The sequence below is a fragment of the Pelophylax lessonae genome (assembly GCF_965119305.1).
Source record: "Pelophylax lessonae genome assembly, chromosome: 3".
NCBI classification, from domain to species: Eukaryota; Metazoa; Chordata; class Amphibia; order Anura; family Ranidae; genus Pelophylax; species Pelophylax lessonae.
In genome coordinates this window covers 260975836-260997641 of record NC_138770.1, presented here as the reverse complement: position 1 = coordinate 260997641, position 21806 = coordinate 260975836, and the positions used below count along the sequence as shown (strand labels likewise).

At 43.7% G+C, this 21806-nt stretch overlaps 1 protein-coding gene across 1 annotated transcript in view; it reads left to right on the top strand.

Moving 5' to 3' along the window:
• WDR49 (WD repeat domain 49) overlaps positions 1-21806 on the top strand; it is a 270818-nt gene that overhangs the window by 175352 nt on the left and 73660 nt on the right. Inside the window, exon 12 of the mRNA XM_082251290.1 lies at positions 21190-21348. Within this exon, the coding sequence (XP_082107416.1) occupies positions 21190-21348 (159 nt within the window). The remainder of the gene's footprint in view (positions 1-21189; positions 21349-21806) is intronic.

Below are 21806 nucleotides of genomic sequence, written 5' to 3'. Positions count from 1 at the left end.
CACTCAGCGGCCTAGTGCACCTTCCAGGAGACTAAGCATTTAAACACAAGTACATAAGGTGTCAGGGGCCTATATATGCACCACTAAGAAGATTAATACGCCCAATTACGCAGTAACATTGCGGGTGATTGTAACCTTTTTTTTTCTCACCCCTTTTGACTATATATCCTTACTTTTGGATTACAAATAGCTTGTGCACCAACGATTGCTAGCGAAGATTCCAAACCAAAAGGAAGGAACTGTGTATGGGATTCAAATAGGTTCTGCCTACCTGATACAAGAGACTAGACGTGTGTAAAGTATAGCCTGAATTGGGTAAAAGAAAGCCTATGAGTTATCTTTTAGTTGCATAAGTATACAAAAATAGCTATCTTAATCATATTGTTTATTATTGTGTCAATAACTTTATCTTTCTTAGTTGACTCTTGTGATGTCTTTTGGAGTCAACTTGTACTTTAACTCTCAGTAAAGCTACTTTGGTTAAGCAAAAGTCTGTGTGTTGCACCTTGTGTCACCCAGAGGGACTGCGGCTGGAGAAAGGTAACAAGTTATTATTACTTATTGGGGTGATATATCCTGAACTGTGTTCTCCTGTAGCCATTTGGTATTATAGTCCCATTTCGTGTCAGTTGTGCCTAGGGAGGGTTCGAGCCAATTTCAGGGGTTGGAAGGCAGGACGTAGACCCAATAATCTAATCAGCAGCTCCTGCGGGGGTGGTGCTACACGTGGGGGCTCGTCCGGGATATCTACGGTCCTGCAACAGTTCCCTCTCAGTGACAAAATCGCTGTTCGCACAGAAATGGACCCTGCCGCTGCAGCCCGGTGGTGCAGAGAAGAAAATGTCCTTATCGGCCATGGTCTGGTGATTGGAATCAAGGGAGAGAACTGGACAGAGGAACAACTACTCTCAGTTCTGAGAACATATTCCAAGGACAGGAAACTTTGGGTGATGGACATGAGGACAGATACCACCAATCAACACACCTACGCATTGTGTGAATGGAAGAAGGGGGTCCCAGATCACTTCAAGGGCACCAGCATAAAAACTATAGATCAAGTAGAGTTATTCCTGATACATCCAGAAGGTGAAGAGGAAGACCCTATACCCACTACTACAGGGGGACTGAGCACAGAAGAAAGTGCCAAAAAGGAGGGATTCAGTGCACCACCTTTGACTACCCTTAGCTCAGAACTATGCGCTGTCCTGGGGGAAATAGTAGCCAAATGTAACAAGGATCCTCCAAACTATCTGATGGCTGGATACAGGAAGCTCAGGACTTTTTCTGGGAAGCAACCTGTACCCTCAGTGGAAGATGGATTCGAGGAGTGGCTAGATAACGCTACTCAGGCCTTGGAGGAGTGGGAGATACCAGAACAGCATAAGAAGCAGCGAATCACAGAGAGTTTGAAGGGGCCTGCATTGGAGGCCGTACGCAACCTCAAGCTAAGCAAGAAGGATTGTACTGCACAAGACTATCTGGATATTCTACAAGATGTGTTTGGCCGGACAGAAAAGGTTACTGAACTTCTTTACCAACTGGAGCACTGTTACCAGAAGGAAGGAGAAAAACTGTCTGAATTCATCGGGCGTCTGGATAGGATCATACATCAGATTCTGTTAAAAAAAGGGTTGGATCCCCGGAAGGTGGATGAGACTCGAACACAACAGGTGCTGAGGGGAGCTCAACCTCTAGACCCTATTGCTATACTGTTGCGAACTCGCCAGGACGGTGGCATCCTGGAGTACCCTGATCTGATCAGGATGGTCCGGGAAGAAGAGGTCATGTTGGATAACAAAAGGAAGAGCCAAGAACGGGAAACAACCGCCCGAGTTAGAGTGATAAGTGTGGAAGAAGGCGACTCACAAGTTGAGCTCTTAAAGACTCAGGTGTCACAGCTAATAGAAATGGTATCCATCCTGAACAGTCAGGCATCTGCTCTATCTAATAGAAACACAGAAGAGAAGCCTGCTAAACACCCTAGTTCCAGTGTTGAACCAGAACAGAAACCTAGGAGGCCGATAACCTGTTTCAATTGTGGAGGGGTAGGGCATGTCAGAGGAGTATGTCCCAGTCCAGAGGAGGCTGCCTTCAAACACCGCAAGCCGGCGGAAAACTTCAGAGGGCTCCGGTGAAGGAGTCAACCGGGCGCCCAACAGTTTTAATGGACTCCAAGAGATCCCTTAAATTTAAGAGCCACAGTCAGGGAGTAAGGCCCTCTTTAAATGCCTCTCATTCCACGACTTGGGCCGATAAGAGGCGGGAAATCAATGCACACCAGGCCCAGGAGGAGATGAGGCCCGGTAGAAACTCAAAAAGGAAAGGAGTACGGGTGCAGGTAGCTGAGCCCGGCAGAAGGGCTACTCCAAAAGAATTTCCTGTCAAGCTAGTGGGGCCTTCCCCTGTAGTCTCAATCCAAGTGGAAGGAATTTATACAAAGGCTTTACTGGACACAGGAGCCCAGGTGACTCTCCTGTATAGGGATTTCTACGATAGACACCTCAAACATCTGCCCCTGCAGAGGCTGGAAGACCTGGAGATATGGGGTATTGGAACACAAAGTTTTCCCTATGACGGGTATTTGCCAATCAAATTAACTTTTGACCCCTCCTTGGCCGGCAAAGCTGAAACCTTCGATACTTTAGCAGTGGTATGCCCTCGCCCACCAGGGGCCAATAAGAGTTCCCTCATTATAGGGACCAACACTGACCTAGTCAGGCGATTGCTGACACAACTAGTCCAGGGACAGGATGCCCCAACTCTGAAAGTTCATCCCATGTTAAGGCAGGCCTATCAACGTTTAGGTCTGGAACAGAAGGCCCCTGCCGAAGGAGTTGGAAAGATCTGGAAGCTGGATAAAACAGAGAAGGTGTTGCAGCCGGGAGAGGTGACCTGCTTGAGGGCTTCTGTCAAGCTCACTTGGAAGCAGCCAGGCCCTTTCATGGTTCTTGAATCAGGCCCATCGGAGGCACAGAAAGGGATAGAAGTGATCCCCGAAGTGATCCCATTGAAGGCATTACAGAAAAGTCATGGGAAGGTTTTGGTGAGTGTCAGAAATACTGCTACTACTCCGGTGAAGGTGCCGGCCAGGGTGCTGTTGGGCCAGGTGAACCCGGCCACCCCAGTTGCCCCATCAGATTTGAAGAGGGAAGACGGGGGCGAAATCACCATAGAGGAGCTCTGCTCTGGAAATATGGCCCTCCCACCGGAATGGAAGAAGAGAGCCAGGGCCCAACTGATTCGATGGAAAGAAATATTCTCTAGAGATGAATTCGATGTGGGGTGTGCAAAGAGTGCCACCCATAATATCCGTCTACATGAAGATAAACCCTTTCGGGAGAGAGTCCGACAGGTTCCCTTGGGTGACTTAGAAGATCTACGGGAGCAGTTGGGGGAACTCAAGAGAACAGGGATTATTCGAGAATCCAGGAGCCCGTACGCTTCTCCAATAGTGGTAGTCCGGAAGAAAACTGGGTCCCTGAGGCTCTGTATCGACTACCGAACACTGAACAGAAGGACTATTCCAGACCAGTATACCACCCCCCGGATTGAAGACGCTTTACAAAGTTTGTCAGGGGCCAAGTGGTTCAGTGTGATGGACTTGAAGAGCGGATACTACCAGATCCCCATGAACCCTGAGGATAGGGAGAAGACAGCCTTCATCACCCCCGTGGGGTTCTTTGAGTTTAACCGCATGCCTCAAGGGTTGTCAGGAGCCCCAGCCACCTTCCAAAGACTGATGGAGAGAACTGTTGGAGATATGAACCTGATAGAGGTACTGGTATACTTGGATGATATTATTGTGTTCGGCAGAACCCTAGAAGAGCATGAAGAGAGGTTGGAAAAGGTCCTAAAGAGGTTATATGAAGAAGGCCTGAAACTTTCTCCGGAGAAGTGCCAGTTTTACCAGTCCTCGGTCCATTACCTGGGTCACATTGTGTCTGCAGAAGGAGTGTCCACCGACCCAGAGAAGCTGGATGCTGTTACTTCCTGGCCGAGGCCCACAAATGTGACTGAGCTCCGATCATTCCTGGGTTTCTGCTCCTATTACAGGAGATTTGTGGAAGGGTTTGCCAAAATTGCCCGACCCCTCAATGAATTACTCAGAACCGAAGGGGAAGATGATGTTCCAGAACTAGTCAAACCAGTGAAACCCGCCATGGGGCCTAGAAAGCCCAAGGAATCTATTCAGGATCAGTGGACCTCGAAATGTGAGGAAGCCTTCATTCAGTTGAAGAAGAGCCTGACCACTGCCCCTGTGTTGGCCTACGCAGACCCCTCAAAACCCTACGAACTACATGTCGATGCCAGCAGAGATGGGCTAGGTGGGGTGTTGTACCAGGAGCATGACGGTCACCTGCGGCCCGTTGCTTATGTGAGCAGAAGTCTGATACCTTCCGAGAGGAATTACCCCACACACAAGCTGGAATTCCTGGCCTTGAAGTGGGCTGTAGTAGACAAACTGAAAGATTACTTATATGGAGCAGAATTCATAGTCAAAACGGATAATAATCCACTTACCTACCTGCTGACCACTGCCAAACTGGACGCTACAGGACATAGGTGGTTAGCCGCTCTCTCTAGCTTTATGTTCAGTTTAAAATACCGACCAGGTGTTGGGAATAGGGATGCAGACGCCCTCTCCAGAAGGTCTCATGCCCCCAACGATCCTACTGAAGAATGGGCTCACTTGACCTCAGAGGGAGTGCGCGCCCTATGTCAGGGAACGGAATTTCGATCCAGTGGAGGAGCAAGAGCCGAAGAGATTGGGGTCTCAGCTGCTGGAGTACCCAGGTGTTATTGCAGGGTGACCCAGGTTGAAGAAGGTTTGCCTAGGCTATCGAAAGGGGACTTGAGGAAGGAGCAGTTAAAAGACCCTTTGGGGAAACTTTTGCTGAAGGCCATAGAGACTCAGCGCCCTGAGCTGCTTCTAACAGACTCCCCTCGGGAAGCCCGATTGTTGCATAAAGAATGGGACCGGCTACAGATACGCCAAGGGGTGGTCTACCGAAGGGGCCCCTCTGATGATCTGGAAGAGAAGTGGCAACTGTTCCTACCAGCTAAATTCAGGGAAGGAGTCTTGGCTGCTCTCCATGACAATCATGGTCATCTGGGGCCTGAAAGGACTTTCCAACTTGTGAGAGACAGGTTTTACTGGCCCTGTATGCGGGGTGAAGTTGAAGGATACTGTCGTTCTTGTGCTCGCTGCATCCAGAGGAAAACTTTGCCACGTCAAGCAGCCCCAATGGGCCATCTGCAAAGTCAGGGGCCTATGGAACTGGTGTGCATTGATTTCCTTTGCCTGGAGCCTGACTTGAGTGGTCAAGGGAATGTCCTTGTGGTAACAGATCATTTCACCAGATACGCCCAGGCGTTTCCAACAAAAGACCAGAAAGCCACAACAGTGGCCAAAGTATTAGTGGAAAAGTTCTTTGTGCACTATGGTTTACCGCAACGCCTCCATTCAGATCAGGGAAGAGACTTTGAAAGCCGGCTGATTAAGAAGTTGCTAGACTTGTTAGGCATCCAAAAGACTAGGACTACTCCCTACCACCCACAAGGGGATGCTCAGCCTGAACGGTTTAACCGGACTCTTTTGAACATGTTGGGGACCCTGAGCTCAGAAAAGAAACAGCACTGGAGTAAACATGTAGCTGCCATCGTACATGCCTACAATAGTACTATCAGTGATGTTACAGGATACTCCCCATACCGATTAATGTTCGGGCGGGAGGCTCGGCTGCCAGTGGACTTGGCTTTCGGCATATCACCTGATCACACCTCAGCAGCATCTCACAAGGGGTATGTGGACCGGTTGAGGAAGAGCCTAAAAACGGCCTACGAAAAAGCCCAAGTCTCATCTGATCAACGGGGGCTGAGAAATAAAAGAAACTTTGACCTGAAAGTTAGGATCCAGGATTTGCAGCCAGGGGATAAAGTGTTGTTGAGGAACTTGGGTATCCCTGGGAAACACAAGTTGGCTGACCGTTGGAAATCCCAGCCCTATGTCATCTGTAAGCAGCTGCCAAACCTTCCTGTGTATCAGATTAGGCCGGAAGGGAGAGTGGGCCCACTGAAGACTTGGCATAGGAACCACCTATTACCTCTCTCAGAAGCAGTTCGCCTACCTCCTGACCCAGTCTCACATGAAGTCCCTTCAACGTCTCAAGGGCACAGGCCAGTTACCAGATCTCAAACAGCATTTCCAGATGTGAGGGATGGAGATTCTCCAATTGAAGATCTGGAAGATGAAGAGGAGGTACCTGATTGGATGTGGTCATCTCAGTTACCAGAACCCACGACTGAGTACCTGTCTTCATCCGAACTGGTTGAAAGAGGAACCCTTCGGGCAGAAGCTCCTGAATTTGTGCCTTTCCACATGCTTACAGAAGAAGTAGCTGATGGTGAAGATCCTGAGGAGGAGGTTGCACCTTTCTCTGAAGAAGAATTAACTGCTTCTGAAACCCCAGAGTCCAATGCGTTGGGACTAGAGGAGGAAGCTCTTGAAGAATCCCCAAGAGCGGCTGGTTCCAGCACTTCTAAGATTGTGACTCCCAAAGAACAGAGGGAAAGAAGAGTCATTCACCCACCCAAAAGACTAACTTACGACCAATTGGGGAAATGCTCGGAAGAAGCTGTCCTTACTTCTAAGAGAACTCTTGATCAGCCTAGTTCTTCCACTGCAGATTTAGTGGAGGACAACCCTAGCTCACCCCCAGGCACATCTGTACAAGCCACTCAAGTGTCGGGGGTTTGTGAACAGAACCACCTTCTCTCCCCCAACAATTGGTGGGAGGTTCCGCTGTCGGCCCTGTGTTTTAATGTGCAGTTGTTGGGTTTGAACTCTGCTTCTGATAAGGGACATGGTTTACCGTTGTGCATGAGTTAATTGTTTTTTTTCCAACGTATGTGACAGGATACATGCTGTCGTTATCTTTGGGGACCAAAGTTTCTAAAGTGGGGGGAGTGTGTAGCGGGCATCCTCCCATTTACAATTGTTCATTAGTAGACTGTATAACATTTTGAAGGAACTCGGCTCCATCTAGTGGCCAAACTGCCACACTGCAGCTTGGTGGTTTTCATCAGAAGTTTCTAGTGGCCAAACTGCCACACTGCAGCTTGGTGATGTTCATCAGATACTACGATACCCACAATTCAGTGGGAACACCAGGGTGCATTGCTTCACCGCACAGCCTTTTGGGGGAAGCTTTATAAAGGAAGGGAGGAGCCAGGCTCTCTCTCTTGTCTCCTGACACAACAGCTAGAAGGAAGCAAGTGCTGTGGGCTGATGCTGCGGACTAGGCCTGAAGCCTGAGCCTGAAGTGACGGAGTGGAAGCATTTCATCTGCAGTAAAGGAGCCTTCCCAGAGAACCCATTGATGCTCTGCAGAGACTGGTGTTGCCCACATCTAACCACAAGCGCGGCTGGTGACAGAAATCGGAGGTGGAGAGCTCGGGAAGAAAGAGGCCGTTTGGTGAGCAGGGCACATGCCCAAATCTGTTTCTCACTTGGAAGAAAGTAACTTTAGCCGGTGCTAACTACACTTCAGATAGTACGCAGTACACTCAGCGGCCTAGTGCACCTTCCAGGAGACTAAGCATTTAAACACAAGTACATAAGGTGTCAGGGGCCTATATATGCACCACTAAGAAGATTAATACGCCCAATTACGCAGTAACATTGCGGGTGATTGTAACCTTTTTTTTTCTCACCCCTTTTGACTATATATCCTTACTTTTGGATTACAAATAGCTTGTGCACCAACGATTGCTAGCGAAGATTCCAAACCAAAAGGAAGGAACTGTGTATGGGATTCAAATAGGTTCTGCCTACCTGATACAAGAGACTAGACGTGTGTAAAGTATAGCCTGAATTGGGTAAAAGAAAGCCTATGAGTTATCTTTTAGTTGCATAAGTATACAAAAATAGCTATCTTAATCATATTGTTTATTATTGTGTCAATAACTTTATCTTTCTTAGTTGACTCTTGTGATGTCTTTTGGAGTCAACTTGTACTTTAACTCTCAGTAAAGCTACTTTGGTTAAGCAAAAGTCTGTGTGTTGCACCTTGTGTCACCCAGAGGGACTGCGGCTGGAGAAAGGTAACAAGTTATTATTACTTATTGGGGTGATATATCCTGAACTGTGTTCTCCTGTAGCCATTTGGTATTATAGTCCCATTTCGTGTCAGTTGTGCCTAGGGAGGGTTCGAGCCAATTTCAGGGGTTGGAAGGCAGGACGTAGACCCAATAATCTAATCAGCAGCTCCTGCGGGGGTGGTGCTACATAAGAATGGTAAGGAATCAGCTCATAACTACACAGGAGAATCTTGTCAATGATCTCAAGGCAGCTGGGACCATAGTCACCAAGAAAACAATTGGTAACACACTACGCCGTGAAGGACTGAAATCCTGCAGCGCCTGCAAGGTCCCCCTGCTCAAAAAAGCACATGTACCGGCCCGTCTGCTGTTTGCTAATGAACTCCTGAATGATTCAGAGGAGAACTGGGTGAAAGTGTTGTGGTCAGATGTGACCAAAATAGAGCTCTTTGGAATCAACTCAACCCCCCATGATTGGAGGAGGAGGAATGCTGTCTATGACCCCAAGAACACCATCCCCTACTTAAAACATGGAGGTGGAGACATAATGCTTTGGGTTTTTTTTTTCTGCTAATGGGACAGGACAACTTCTCTACATTCTCTGACAATAAACGGGACCATGTATTGTCAAATCTTGGGTGAGAACCTCCTTCCCTCAGCCAGGGCATTAAAAATGGGTTGTAGATGGGTATACCGCATGACAATCACCCAAACCACATGGCCAAGGCAACAAAGGAGTGGCTCAAGAAGAAGCACATTAAGGTCCTGGAGTGGCCCAGCCAGTCTCCAGACCTTAATGCCATGATAAATATGTGGAGGGAGCTGAAGGTTCCAATTACCAAACATCAGCCTCGAAATCTGAAGGACTTGGAGAGGCTCTGTAAAGAGGAGTGGGACAAACCTAGTAGCCAACTACAAGAAATGTCTGACCTCTGTGATTGCCAACAAGGGTTTTGCCACCAAGTACTAAGTCATGTTTTGCGAAGGGGTCAAATACTTATTTCAATCATTAAAATGCAAATCAATTTATACCTTTTTTGAAATGCGTTTTTCTGGGTTTTTTTGTTTCTTACTGTTAAAATAAACCTACTATTAATATTATAGACTGATCATTTCTTTGTCAGTGGGCAAACATACAAAATCAGCAGGGGATCAAATACTTTTTTCTCCTCACTACAAAGGGTGGGCCAACTCAATATTGAACCCTACGGACTAAGACTGGCATGCCATTAAAGTTCATGTGCATGTAAAGGCAGGTGTTCGAACACTTATGGCAATATAGTGCATACAGTTAAAAAGACAGCGCACCTGTGGTAAACAAAAGCACACAGATCTGAATGCTTTGTGCATTCTGAGTATGTTACAATGCATGTATAAGTGCGCACAAAGGTGTAAATGGGCCATTTTAGTTTTCTGTATTACAGTGCCTTGCGAAAGTATTCGGCCCCCTTGAACTTTTCGTCCTTTTGCCACATTTCAGGCTTCAAACATAAAGATATAAAACTGTAACTTTTTGTGCAGAATCAACAACAAGGGGGACACAATCATGAAGTGGAACAAAATTGATTGGATATTTCAAACTTTTTTAACAAATAAAAAACTGAAAAATTGGGCGTGCAAAATTATTCAGCCCCCTTAAGTTAATACTTTGTAGTGCCACCTTTTGCTGCGATTACAGCTGTAAGTCGCTTAGGGTATGTCTCTATCAGTTTTGCACATCGAGAAACTGAAATTTTTGCCCATTCCTCTTTGCAAAACAGCTCGAGCTCAGGGAGGTTGGATGGAGAGCGTTTGTGAACAGCAGTTTTCAGTTCTTTCCACAGATTCTCGATTGGATTCAGGTCTGGACTTTGACTTGGCCATTCTAACACCTGGATATGTTTATTTGTGAACCATTCCATTGTAGATTTTGCTTTATGTTTTGGATCATTGTCTTGTTGGAAGACAAATCTCCGTCCCAGTCTCCGGTCTTTTGCAGACTCCATCAGGTTTTCTTCCAGAATGGTCCTGTATTTGGCTCCAGCCATCTTCCCATCAATTTTAACCATCTTCCCTGTCCCTGCTGAAGAAAAGCAGGCCCAAACCATGATGCTGCCACCACCATGTTTGACAGTGGGGATGGTGTGTTCAGGGTGATGAGCTGCGTTGCTTTTACGCCAAACATAACGTTTTGCATTGATTCCAAAAAGTTTGATTTTGGTTTTATCTGACCAGAGCACCTTCTTCCACATGTTTGGTGTGTCTCCCAGGTGGCTTGTGGCAAACTTTAAACGACACTTTCTATGGATATCTTTAAGAAATGGCTTTCTTCTTGCCACTCTTCCATAAAGGCCAGATTTGTGCAGTATACGACTGATTGTTGTCCTATGGACAGAGTCTCCCACCTCAGCTGTAGATCTCTGCAGTTCATCCAGAGTGATCATGGGCCTCTTGGCTGCATCTCTGATCAGTCTTCTCCTTGTATGAGCTGAAAGTTTAGAGGGCCGGCCAGGTCTTCGTAGATTTGCAGTGGTCTGATACTCCTTCCATTTCAATATTATCGCTTGCACAGTGCTCCTTGGGATGTTTAAAGCTTGGGAATTCTTTTTGTATCCAAATCCGGCTTTAAACTTCTCCACAACAGTATCTCAGACCTGCCTGGTGTGTTCCTTGTTCTTCATGATGCTCTCTGCGCTTTAAACGGACCTCTGAGAGTATCACAGTGCAGGTGCATTTATATGGAGACTTGATTACACACAGGTGGATTCTATTTATCATCATTAGTCATTTAGGTCAACATTGGATCATTCAGAGATCCTCACTGAACTTCTGGAGAGAGTTTGCTGCACTTAAAGTAAAGGGGCTGAATAATTTTGCACGCCCAATTTTTCAGTTTTTTATTTGTTAACAAAGTTTGAAATATCCAATAAATTTCGTTCCACTTCATGATTGTGTCCCACTTGTTGATTCTTCACAAAAAATGACCGTTTTATATCTTTATGTTTGAAGCCTGAAATGTGGCAAAAGGTCGCAAAGTTTAAGGAGGCCAAATACTTTTGCAAGGCACTTTACCTACAGTACCCCATCTTGCACTAGGCACCATTGCACTCCACCGCTGTTTAAAATGTAAAACAGTGAAAAAAATGTTTTTGTTTGTTAACTTTTTTTAATAAATTTAGTCTGCCCAGCCACATTCTTGCCTAGGCAAGAATGACATCTCCTCTGAAGCCTGGGATACGCACGCCACAAATCCCAGGAAGTTGTAGAAGAAGGGACCCATAACGGTCAGTAGGTAGAGCTGGTACACGTTATTGGGAGCCCTCAGCCTGAACCTGGAATAGGCAGCGGGCCTTTTAGTGTCATCAGAGAAGAAGATGTTGCTGCAGGACCCCTAGAGAGTAAAAAGAGGGTTTAAAAAAAAAAAAAAAAAAAAACAGGCCGGGAGTGAAGTTCCTCTTTAAGTGTTTGTTTCTGAATGGTTTTGAATGAGCATGTGCGTAACATAAATTTACTGTAGTTATACATTGTATAATTGCAACTCACGACTCAAGTCAAAGGTGCATTATGTTATTCTGATTTCAGTCAGGCAGCTGAGCTACTCCCTGGTACGCAGTCTGCTTCCTACTTCCACAACTTAATTGAATAAAGGAGCTGATCAAGTACATTATAATTAATATAACAGTACTTCAACCTTAATTATAATGATGCCATAGAAAAAAAATCATTTGCATAGTTCTTCCATATGCAATGTATAGGTTTCTACAATTAAGTTGATGTAATTAACAATCTCAGAGGCACAGATTATAATGGATGAGATACTTGTATTTTGCTAAAGAATGAAAGATGTAACAATTTTATGACACCAAAACTTATTATGTTATTAAGAAAATAAAATACCTGCTTAAATAATTGACTTCTACCAAGTACATTTTATTAGGTTAACTATAATTTAATATGTTCACTGCCTCAGTTCTCTGCAATTACATCCAGCAGATTGTGTCTATGGAAATATATTTCCTTGCTGTTCCAAAGCATTGTGGGTAATTGCTTGCATACAAACACAGCAGTGAATGATCACCTTACAGAGTCACCTTATGCACAGCTCTTCCATTACCATTGATTTTAACAGCATTGGGTTGAAATAACTATTCAGATACCAACTACAAATAAATTCTTATCGCTAGGGAATTCTAAGAATGCGCTTGCGAGTCATAACATTCCATTAAACTGGATCTCCAGCTTCTATCTTAGATGGTCCATTTAAGTCTCTGATGTATAAAGTGAACCTGTGAGGGCATTAATATGGGAGACGCCATTGCTGACTCATTATTAAAGGTTCAGGCTCTGGGGGCTCTCACCCTGCTCCTGGTAGAGAAGTGTAACTAGCCTGCAATCTTCTGATATTATATTATATTATATTATATCAGATATTTACTGTGGATCACCACAAATAAGCTGGTGATTGTGTCCATTGGAACCCTTAAAAATCTATTTTCATATACTTCAGCCTCCTTCTACCCTGGCACCATTTCATAGAGCAGGCTTCTTTTCTACCCTCTGGTCAGTAAATGAATGTGGCAGTCAGAGCTGTTTTATTATGAACCCTGGTGTCATTATGATGCGGGACAATTAGCTGCAAGTACACCATTCAAGTACACCATTTTAAGTACATTGAAGAGATATTGCAGGAAACTGAAGAGATTGAATAGATACTGCAAGAGATTGGCTTGGAGTTTGCAACTGACTCATCTGTATTTTTTGCTGGCTATTGCTTGAGAAGGGGAAAGGAATTTGGTCAGGTGTTTGCTATTTGCATTTGCTAATGAGACTAGCCCATTAAGGTGTTAGAATTGTTGCTGGGGGAGGAGCTGTGAAGGAGTGTGTATATATAGAGAAATACTAATTAGCTGGCCTAATTCAATTAGCTGCAAGTACACCATTCAAGTACACCATTTTAAGTACATTGAAGAGATATTGCAGGAGATAGTCAGGAGGTAGGCTGGAAGGTGGAAAACTAAAAAAAAAAAAAAGGTAAGATTTGTTTGACTTAAATTTACATTTTTTTTTTTCTCCTCTTTAAAATGGCAGACTTGGTTCAGTGCAGGAATTGTTGTGCATTTATTTCATGTTCCACTCTTTGGAGATTCGGATGCTGTCAGATCTGTAGGCAATTCTCCTTACTGCAGCAGGAAATTGCATTTTTGAAATCAGAGATATTTAAATTATCTGTTAAACAAACTCCAGCTGGGACTGCTGCAATGCCACTGCCACAGAGGACCCCCAGAAATGGCAGATGGGTTACTGTAGGTTCTGGAAGACTTAGAGTGGTGGATAGAAGACAAGTCCCACAGTCGGTGGTTCTCCAAAATTCATTTGCAGCACTCTCAGAATGTAAGGACAACATGGATATGGACTCAAGCACAGAGGGTGAGAAACCATCGACTCCTATGTCTAATGTATGCAAGACTGCAGCCAAGGACAAAAAAGATAAAGTGAAGTCTCAAAGGAAGCAGCTGTTGCTGGGTGATTCAATCATAAGAAGTGTGGAGCTTAAAGAAAATGGTTCTGTGAGATGTCTCCCTGGTGCTACTGCTAGGCGAGATAGAAGACGTATTATTAATATTGTTAAGCAAGCAAAGCAGGAAGGGGACGTGGATGTTCTTGTCCATCTAGGGACAAATGACCTGGCTTGCAATGAAATGTCAGAGGTGAAAAAATCTTTTATCACACTTGGAAATGACATACAGCATTTTGCATCCACCATTTCATTTTCTGAAGTTCTGCCTGTGCATAATGTTCAGAATGATAGGCAGAGGCGCATAAAGGAGTTCAACATATGGCTTAGTAAATGGTGTCAAGAGCAAGGATTTGGCTTTGTTTCTCATGATAGCTCTACTTGGAATAGAAAGGAACTGTACAAAAAAGATGGTTTGCACCTTTCTCTCAAAGGAACAAATGTACTTAGTGAACAACTCCAAGAATTTGCGAAAGAGTATTTAAACTAAGAAGGGGGGGCAAAAGAGTGAAAATACAAGAGTCCAATTGCCCCCCGAAACAATGCCAGAACAGGTCAGAAGCACAGAGGTTAAGAAATGATAAGCTCAGAGTCCTGTCTACAAATGCTCGCAGTTTAGGTAAAAAAATCAATGAACTTGGGTCAATAATGGAATCTGAGAATGTAGATTTAGTGGCTGTTACGGAGACATGGTTTAATGAAAGAAATGACTGGGACATAACCATACCAGGGTACTCTTTATACAGAAGAGACAGAGAAGGCAAGAAAGGAGGAGGAGTGGCCCTGTATGTGAAAGATAGCATTAAATCTAACCTAATACAAGTTGGTGAGGCCAACATAGAGTCAGTTTGGGTTACGTTGCAGTTTGCTAATCATGCAGTAACTCGTGTAGGTGTGATATATAGGCCACCTGGTCAAGTTAAAGAACTAGATGATCTACTAGTTGAAGAAATAGCTAAAATGACAATGAAAGGAGAAGTTATCATTATGGGAGATTTCAATCTTCCAGATATAAACTGGAAAACCAAAATAGCAAGTTCTACCAGGAGTACAGATATTCTAAATTCCCTACTGGGGTTGTCTCTGCAACAAGTGGTTGAGGAGCCAACCCGGAGGGAGGCCATTTTGGATCTGGTATTCACAAATGGGGATTCGGTATATGATGTCATTGTAGGCGAAACCTTGGGATCTAGTGATCACCAGTCAGTGTGGTTTAATATAAGAACTGTGAAAGAGTCACACCACACAAAAACAAAAGTTTTAGATTTTAGAAAAACAGACTTTTCAAAAATGAAATTAGTCATAAATGAGTCCTTATCAGACTGGAACGGATTACATGGAGTCCAGGAGAAATGGGACTACTTAAAAGGTGCATTATTGAAGGCAACAGAAAATTGCATTAGACTTGTCAGTAAAAGCAAAAAAAGGAAGAGACCACTGTGGTACTCAGCAGAAGTGGCCCAAATCATTAAAAATAAAAAGCTAGCATTTTGTAATTATAAAAAAACCCAGAGCAATGAAGATAAGGAAATCTACAAGATTAGGCAGAAAGAGGCCAAGCAAGTTATAAGAACTTCTAAAGCGCAGGCAGAAGAAAAACTAGCTCAGTCTATGAAAAAGGGGGATAAGACATTCTTCAGATATATAAATGAAAAAAGGAAATTAAAACAAGGAATAACTAAATTAAAAACAAAGGACGGAAGGTATGTAGAAGAAAATAAAGGGCTAGCTGACTGCCTTAATGAATACTTCTGTTCAGTTTTTACAGAAGAAAAAGAAGGAGAAGGACCTCCACTTGAAAGGATGACTAATGAATCATTTGATGCATGTGTCTTTACAGAGGAAGACATTCTAAGATTGCTGTCTAAAGTGAAGACAAATAAGTCACAGGGTCCTGATGGGATACACCCAAGATTATTAAAAGAGCTTAGTGGTGAGCTGGCAAAACCATTAACAGATCTATTTAACCAATCATTAGTAACAGGAGTCGTCCCGGAAGACTGGAAATTGGCAAATGTCGTGCCCATTCACAAGAAAGGTAGTAGGGAGGAATCGAGCAACTATAGACCAGTGAGTCTGACATCAATAGTAGGCAAATTAATGGAAACCCTATTAAAGGATAGGATTGTGGAACATCTTAAATCCCATGGATTGCAAGATGAAAAACAACATGGGTTTACTTCAGGGAGATCATGTCAAACAAATCTTATAGATTTTTTTGACTGGGTGACTAAAATAATAGACGGTGGAGGTGCAGTAGACATTGCATATCTAGATTTTAGTAAGGCTTTTGACACTGTCCCACATAGAAGACTTATCAATAAACTGCAGTCATTGAGCATGGACTCCCATATTGTTGAGTGGATTAGGCAGTGGCTGAGTGACAGACAACAGAGGGTTGTAGTCAATGGAGAACATTCAGAACAAGGTCATGTTACCAGTGGGGTACCTCAGGGATCTGTACTGGGACCAATTTTGTTTAATATCTTCATAAGTGATATTGCAAAAGGCCTCGATGGTAAGGTTTGTCTTTTTGCTGATGACACAAAGATATGTAACAGGGTTGATGTTCCTGGAGGGAAACGCCAAATGGAAAAGGATTTAGGAAAACTAGAAGAATGGTCAGAACTCTGGCAACTGAAATTTAATGTGGATAAGTGCAAGATAATGCACCTGGGGCGTAAAAACCCAAGGGCAGAATATAGAATATTTGACACAGTCCTGACCTCAGTATCTGAGGAAAGGGATTTAGGAGTAATTATTTCAGAAGACTTAAAGGTGGGAAGACAATGTAATAGAGCAGCACGAAATGCCAGCAGAATGCTTGGATGTATAGGGAGAGGTATAAGCAGTAGAAAGAGAGAAGTGCTTATGCCGCTGTACAGAACACTGGTGAGACCTCACTTGGAGTATTGTGCGCAGTACTGGAGGCCATATCTCCAGAAGGATATAGATACTCTAGAGAGAGTTCAGAGAAGAGCTACTAAACTAGTACATGGATTGCAGGAAAAAACTTACCAGGAAAGGATAAAGGACCTTAACATGTATAGCTTGGAAGAAAGAAGAGACAGAGGGGATATGATAGAAACATTTAAATACATAAAGGGAATCAACTCGGTAAAGGAGGAGAGCATATTTAAAAGAAGAAAAACTACCACAAGAGGACACAGTTTTAAATTAGAGGGGCAAAGGTTTAAAAGTAATATGAGGAAGTATTACTTTACTGAGAGAGTAGTGGATGCATGGAATAACCTTCCTGCAGAAGTGGTAGCTGCAAATACAGTGAAGGAGTTTAAGCATGCATGGGATAGGCATAAGGCTATCCTTCATACAAGATAGGGCCAGGGACTATTCATAGGATTCAGATATATTGGGCAGACTAGATGGGCCAAATGGTTCTTATCTGCCGACACATTCTATGTTTCTATGTTTCTATGAGAGTATGAACTCTGGTTTCAGTACCTCTGTTGTCATTATGGTTGCAGGGCACCCAGAAGGCCATACACTTGGGTGTCAATATGATGCAAGACCCCCTAGGAACTTGCCCTTGGTGTGAGTATAATGCTGGGGTATTAAGATGCTGGGTCATGCACCGTGGTGGCAATATTACACAGGGCACCCATAAGGACATGCATTCTGGTGTCATGGTATCATTATAACCTAGGTAATCTATGAGACATTTCATCATTGTAGTATTATGATGAAGAGCACCCATACGATTATGAACTCTTGTTTCAGTTAATGCAGGGAACCTATTTAATTATGTACCTTGGTGTCATTATCATTTAGGGCATCCATAAAACATTAAACACTGCTCTCATTATAATGCAGAGCACCCATGAGACCTCTGTTGTCATTATGGTTGCAGGTTACCCAGAAGGCAATGCACTTGGGTGTCATTATGATGCAAGACCCCCTTAAGACCTTTCTCCTGGTGTAAGTATAATGCTGGGCTATTAAGATTCAGGGGACCCAGAAGGTCATGCACCCTTGTATTATAATGATGCAGGGTACCTACTGAACCATGTGCTATGGGGTATTGCGATGCAGAGAATCCAGAAGGTCATGCACCCAAGTGCTTTTATAAGGCAGGGCACCCATAGGACTATGCACTGTGGTGGTATTACAGTATGATGCAGGGCATACACTCTGGTGTTATTATGATGCAGGGCACCTATTGAATCATGCACTATGGGGTATTATGATGCAGGGAACCCAGAAGGTCATGCACCCAGGTGCTATTAGAAGGCAGGACACCTATTAGACCATACACCTTGGTGGTATTATGATGCAAGGCATCCAAAAGGTCCTACATCCTGGTATTATTATGATGCAGGGCACCTATAGAACCATGCACTATGGGGTATTATGATGAAGAGAATCCAGAAGGTCATGCACCCAGGTGCTATTATAAGGCAGGCACCCATTAGACCATGCACTGTGGTGGTATTACAGTATGATGCAGGGCACCCAGAAGGTCATGCACTCTGGTGTTTTTTTTTTAAGACGCAGGGCACCTATTGAACAATGCACTTTGGAGTATTATGACTGATGCAGGGAACCCAGAAGGTCCTGCACCCAGGTGTTATTAGAAGGCAGGGCACCCATTACACCATGCACCTTGGTGGTATTATGATGCAAGGCACCCACAAGACCAAACATTGTGCAATCATTTTATAGTAGGCAATCACATTTTCCCTAATGGTCAGACATCAGTGAGGGTGGGCAGGAGATCTCTACTGTGGAAAGGAACACCATTTACATTTAGCAATTGCTGCTTGAGATTCCTGAATTAGTATGTATCTATTAATCTATTTCTTATTGGCCATAAAAATAGATACTTTTATTATACAATTCTGATCCATTTCACATACATTGTTAGTCATAGACAATAAATATCCTCCTTAAGAAACATGACATTAATTGTATGCAATCATTATGTAATATAATCCACTCCAAGGATTTACATAGGACTCAGATTGAGGTAAATCCAGTAGATCTTTTTTGTTTTTAGCGCTGTTGCAATGATTCTTAGCTAGCATTAGCAATTCTAGTTTCACTTCTTTATTAATACTTTATTGGGAATTGCTCTTTACTATAAAGAATTGATAGCACACACTAGACATATACAGTATCTCACAAATCTGAGTACACCCCTCACATTTTTGTAAATATTTTATTATATCTTTTCATGTGACAACACTGAAAAAATGACACTTTGCTACAATGTAAAGTAGTGACTGTACAGCTTGTATAACAGTGTAAATTTGCTGTCCCCTAAAATAACTCAACACACAGCCATTAATGTCTAAATCGCTGGCAACAAAAGTGAGTACACCCCTAAGTGAAAATGTCCAAATTGGGCCCAACTAGCCATTTTCTCTCATGTGACTCATTAATGTTACAAGATATCGCTGTGAATGGGGAGCAGGTGTGTTAAATTTGGTGTTATCGTTCTCACTATCTCATACTGGTCACTGGAAGTTCAACATGGCACCTCACGGCAAAGAACTCCCTTAGAATCTTAAAAAAAGAATAGTTGCTCTACATAAAGATGGCCTAGGCTATAAGAAGATTGCCAAGACCCTGAAGCTGAGCTGCAGCATGGTTGCCAAGACCATACAGCAGTTTAACAGGACAGGTTCCACTCAGAACAGGCCTCGCCATGGTCAACCAAAGAAGTTGAGTGCACGTGCTCAGCGCCATATCCAGAGGATGTGTTTGGAAAATAGACATATGAGTGCTGCCAGCATTGCTGCAAAGATTAAAGGGGGGGCAGCCTGTCAGTGCTCAGACCATACGCTGCACACTGCATCAAATTTGTCTGCATGACTATCATTCCAGAAGGAAGCCCCTTCTAAAGATGATGCACAAGAAATCTCGCAAACAGTTTGCCGAAGACAAGCAGGCTAAGGACATGGATTACTGGAACCATGACCTGTAGTCTGATGAGACCAAGATACACTTATTTGGTTCAGATGGTGTCAAGCGTGTGTGGCAGCAACCAGGTGAGGACTACAAAGACAAGTGTGTCCTGCCTACAGTCTAGCATGGTGGTGGGAGTGTCATGATCTGGGGCTGCATGAGTGCTGCTGGAACTGGGGAGCCAGTTACAAGATACAGTTCATTGAGAGAATCATGAATTGCAACATGTACTGTGACATACTGAAGCAGAGCATGATCCCCTCCCTTCAGAGTCTGGGCTGCAGGGCAGTATTCCAACATGATAATGATGCCAAACACACCTCCAAGATGACCACTGCCTTGCTAAAGAAGCTGAGGGTAAAGGTGGTGGACTGGCCAAGCATGTCCCCAGACCTAAACCCTGTTGAGCATCTGTGGGGAATCCGCAAATGGAATGTTGAGGAGCGCAAGGCCTCTAACATCCACCAGCTCCGTGATGTCATCATGGAGGAGTGGAAGAAGGCTCCAGTGGCAACCTGTGAAGCTCTGGTGAACTCTATGCCCAAGAGGGTTAAGGCAGTGCTGGAAAATAATGGTGGCAACACAAAATATTGACACTTTGGGCCCAATTTGGACATTTTAACTTAGAGGTGTACTCACTTTTGTTGCCAGAGGTTTAGACATTAATGGCTGTGTGTTGAGTTATTTTGAGGGGACAGCAAATTTACACTGTTATACAAGCTGTACACTCACTACTTTACATTGTAGCAAAGTGCAATTTCTTCAGTGTTGTCACATGAAAAGATATAATAAAATATTTACAGAAATGTGAGGGGTGTACTAACTTTTGTGAGATACTGTACATCTCCTGGCCCCCTGAAGGGTGAAATTAACCCACTTTCGGGCCTTTGGCGCATTTTCATTCCTATATATTTTTTTTTGTCCACTGATTGGCACGGCCAGTCAGGCAGGCTCTCTGCTCCTCTTTACCAGCCAATGAGCGTGTAGTGCTAACCACTCTCCCCTATAGTCAGTTCACAGTAAGTGTTCACGATTCCAGGTATCAGCCGACATTTTATAAAGCTGAGTTAGATACATTGCTTTTCCAAGAAGTTCAGAACAGGAAGGCTCATACAGAGAGCCATGGTTCTAGGTAGTAACTCTTGGACATACCTGTGTCTGCTTTGAGAACCTTCACCACAAAGCATCCTAGGATCCCACTTCTTCCTATTCTGGACTTCTACACTCCCCTGGCAGACATATTGGGAAAGCCTGCATCTCATTAGCACACCTCATTTGTAACTATCTTGTGTCCATGCCTGTTTTTTGACAATAGGAGTATCCAAAATTATATGGGAAAACCCATGGCTACTAAGCCTGAGTGCATAAAGATGGCTAAATGAAAATAGGGATTAATTTGACAGATAAATGGAGCAAGTGGGCAGATCTATTACAGAAAAAAGTAAACTATGGAATATAATTATGCTCATGGAAAATGTGTGGTATTTATATTAATGTAATCATTAAATGTGGTATAAGCCTTTAAAATGGTATAAATGTAATCAGTGGTGTGTATTGCTAAGTCTATACACAGTAAGGGAGTGTCTTACTTGATTTTGCAGTATAAAGCATAAATAAACCCTGACAACATTCATTTATAAGGTAAAATCTAAAAATGGTTTTCGTTTCAGACTCTCAGCTACCCAGTGCTGGTAAGAGAAGTCTCTCCTCGTCATCCTCTGGAAGATATACACGCTCGCTGAGCGGCTTCTGCAACACAGACTCTGACAGCAATAACACTATAACAAGATTGTTTTTCCTCGGGGCTAGAAAACATATCTCAGCAACAGGTGAAAGCTTTCCGCAGATTATGCTCTAACACATTCCTATCACTGCGCAGATTGGCTACAGCCAGTTTTTTTCCTGCTGGCAGCCATATTATTTTTCTTAACAATTTCAGCCTGTTACTTCTTAAGGCACATCAGTTAGGCATGAGGCATGAGAATGAGAGATGATGTCATTAATGAATAAAAGCAGATGGAAACCTTAAAGCTAAACTCTGGGAATAATATGTCTTGCATACTTACACAGGGCCAGCTTGGCACAATATAGGTATACATTTGTGATAATCAATTGGTGACTGTAGAAGCTGTAATTGTCTGCAATTGCCCCAGCTACTACAGTGATAGCAGCAGTCTTCTGGGTGCCATGCCAAGCAGGGGGTTGCTCGATTGGCACGGCTGCCTTTCAGAGAATGCTTTACAAAGAGATATCTGATTGGAGTAGATAGAACTTGTGATGTCACATT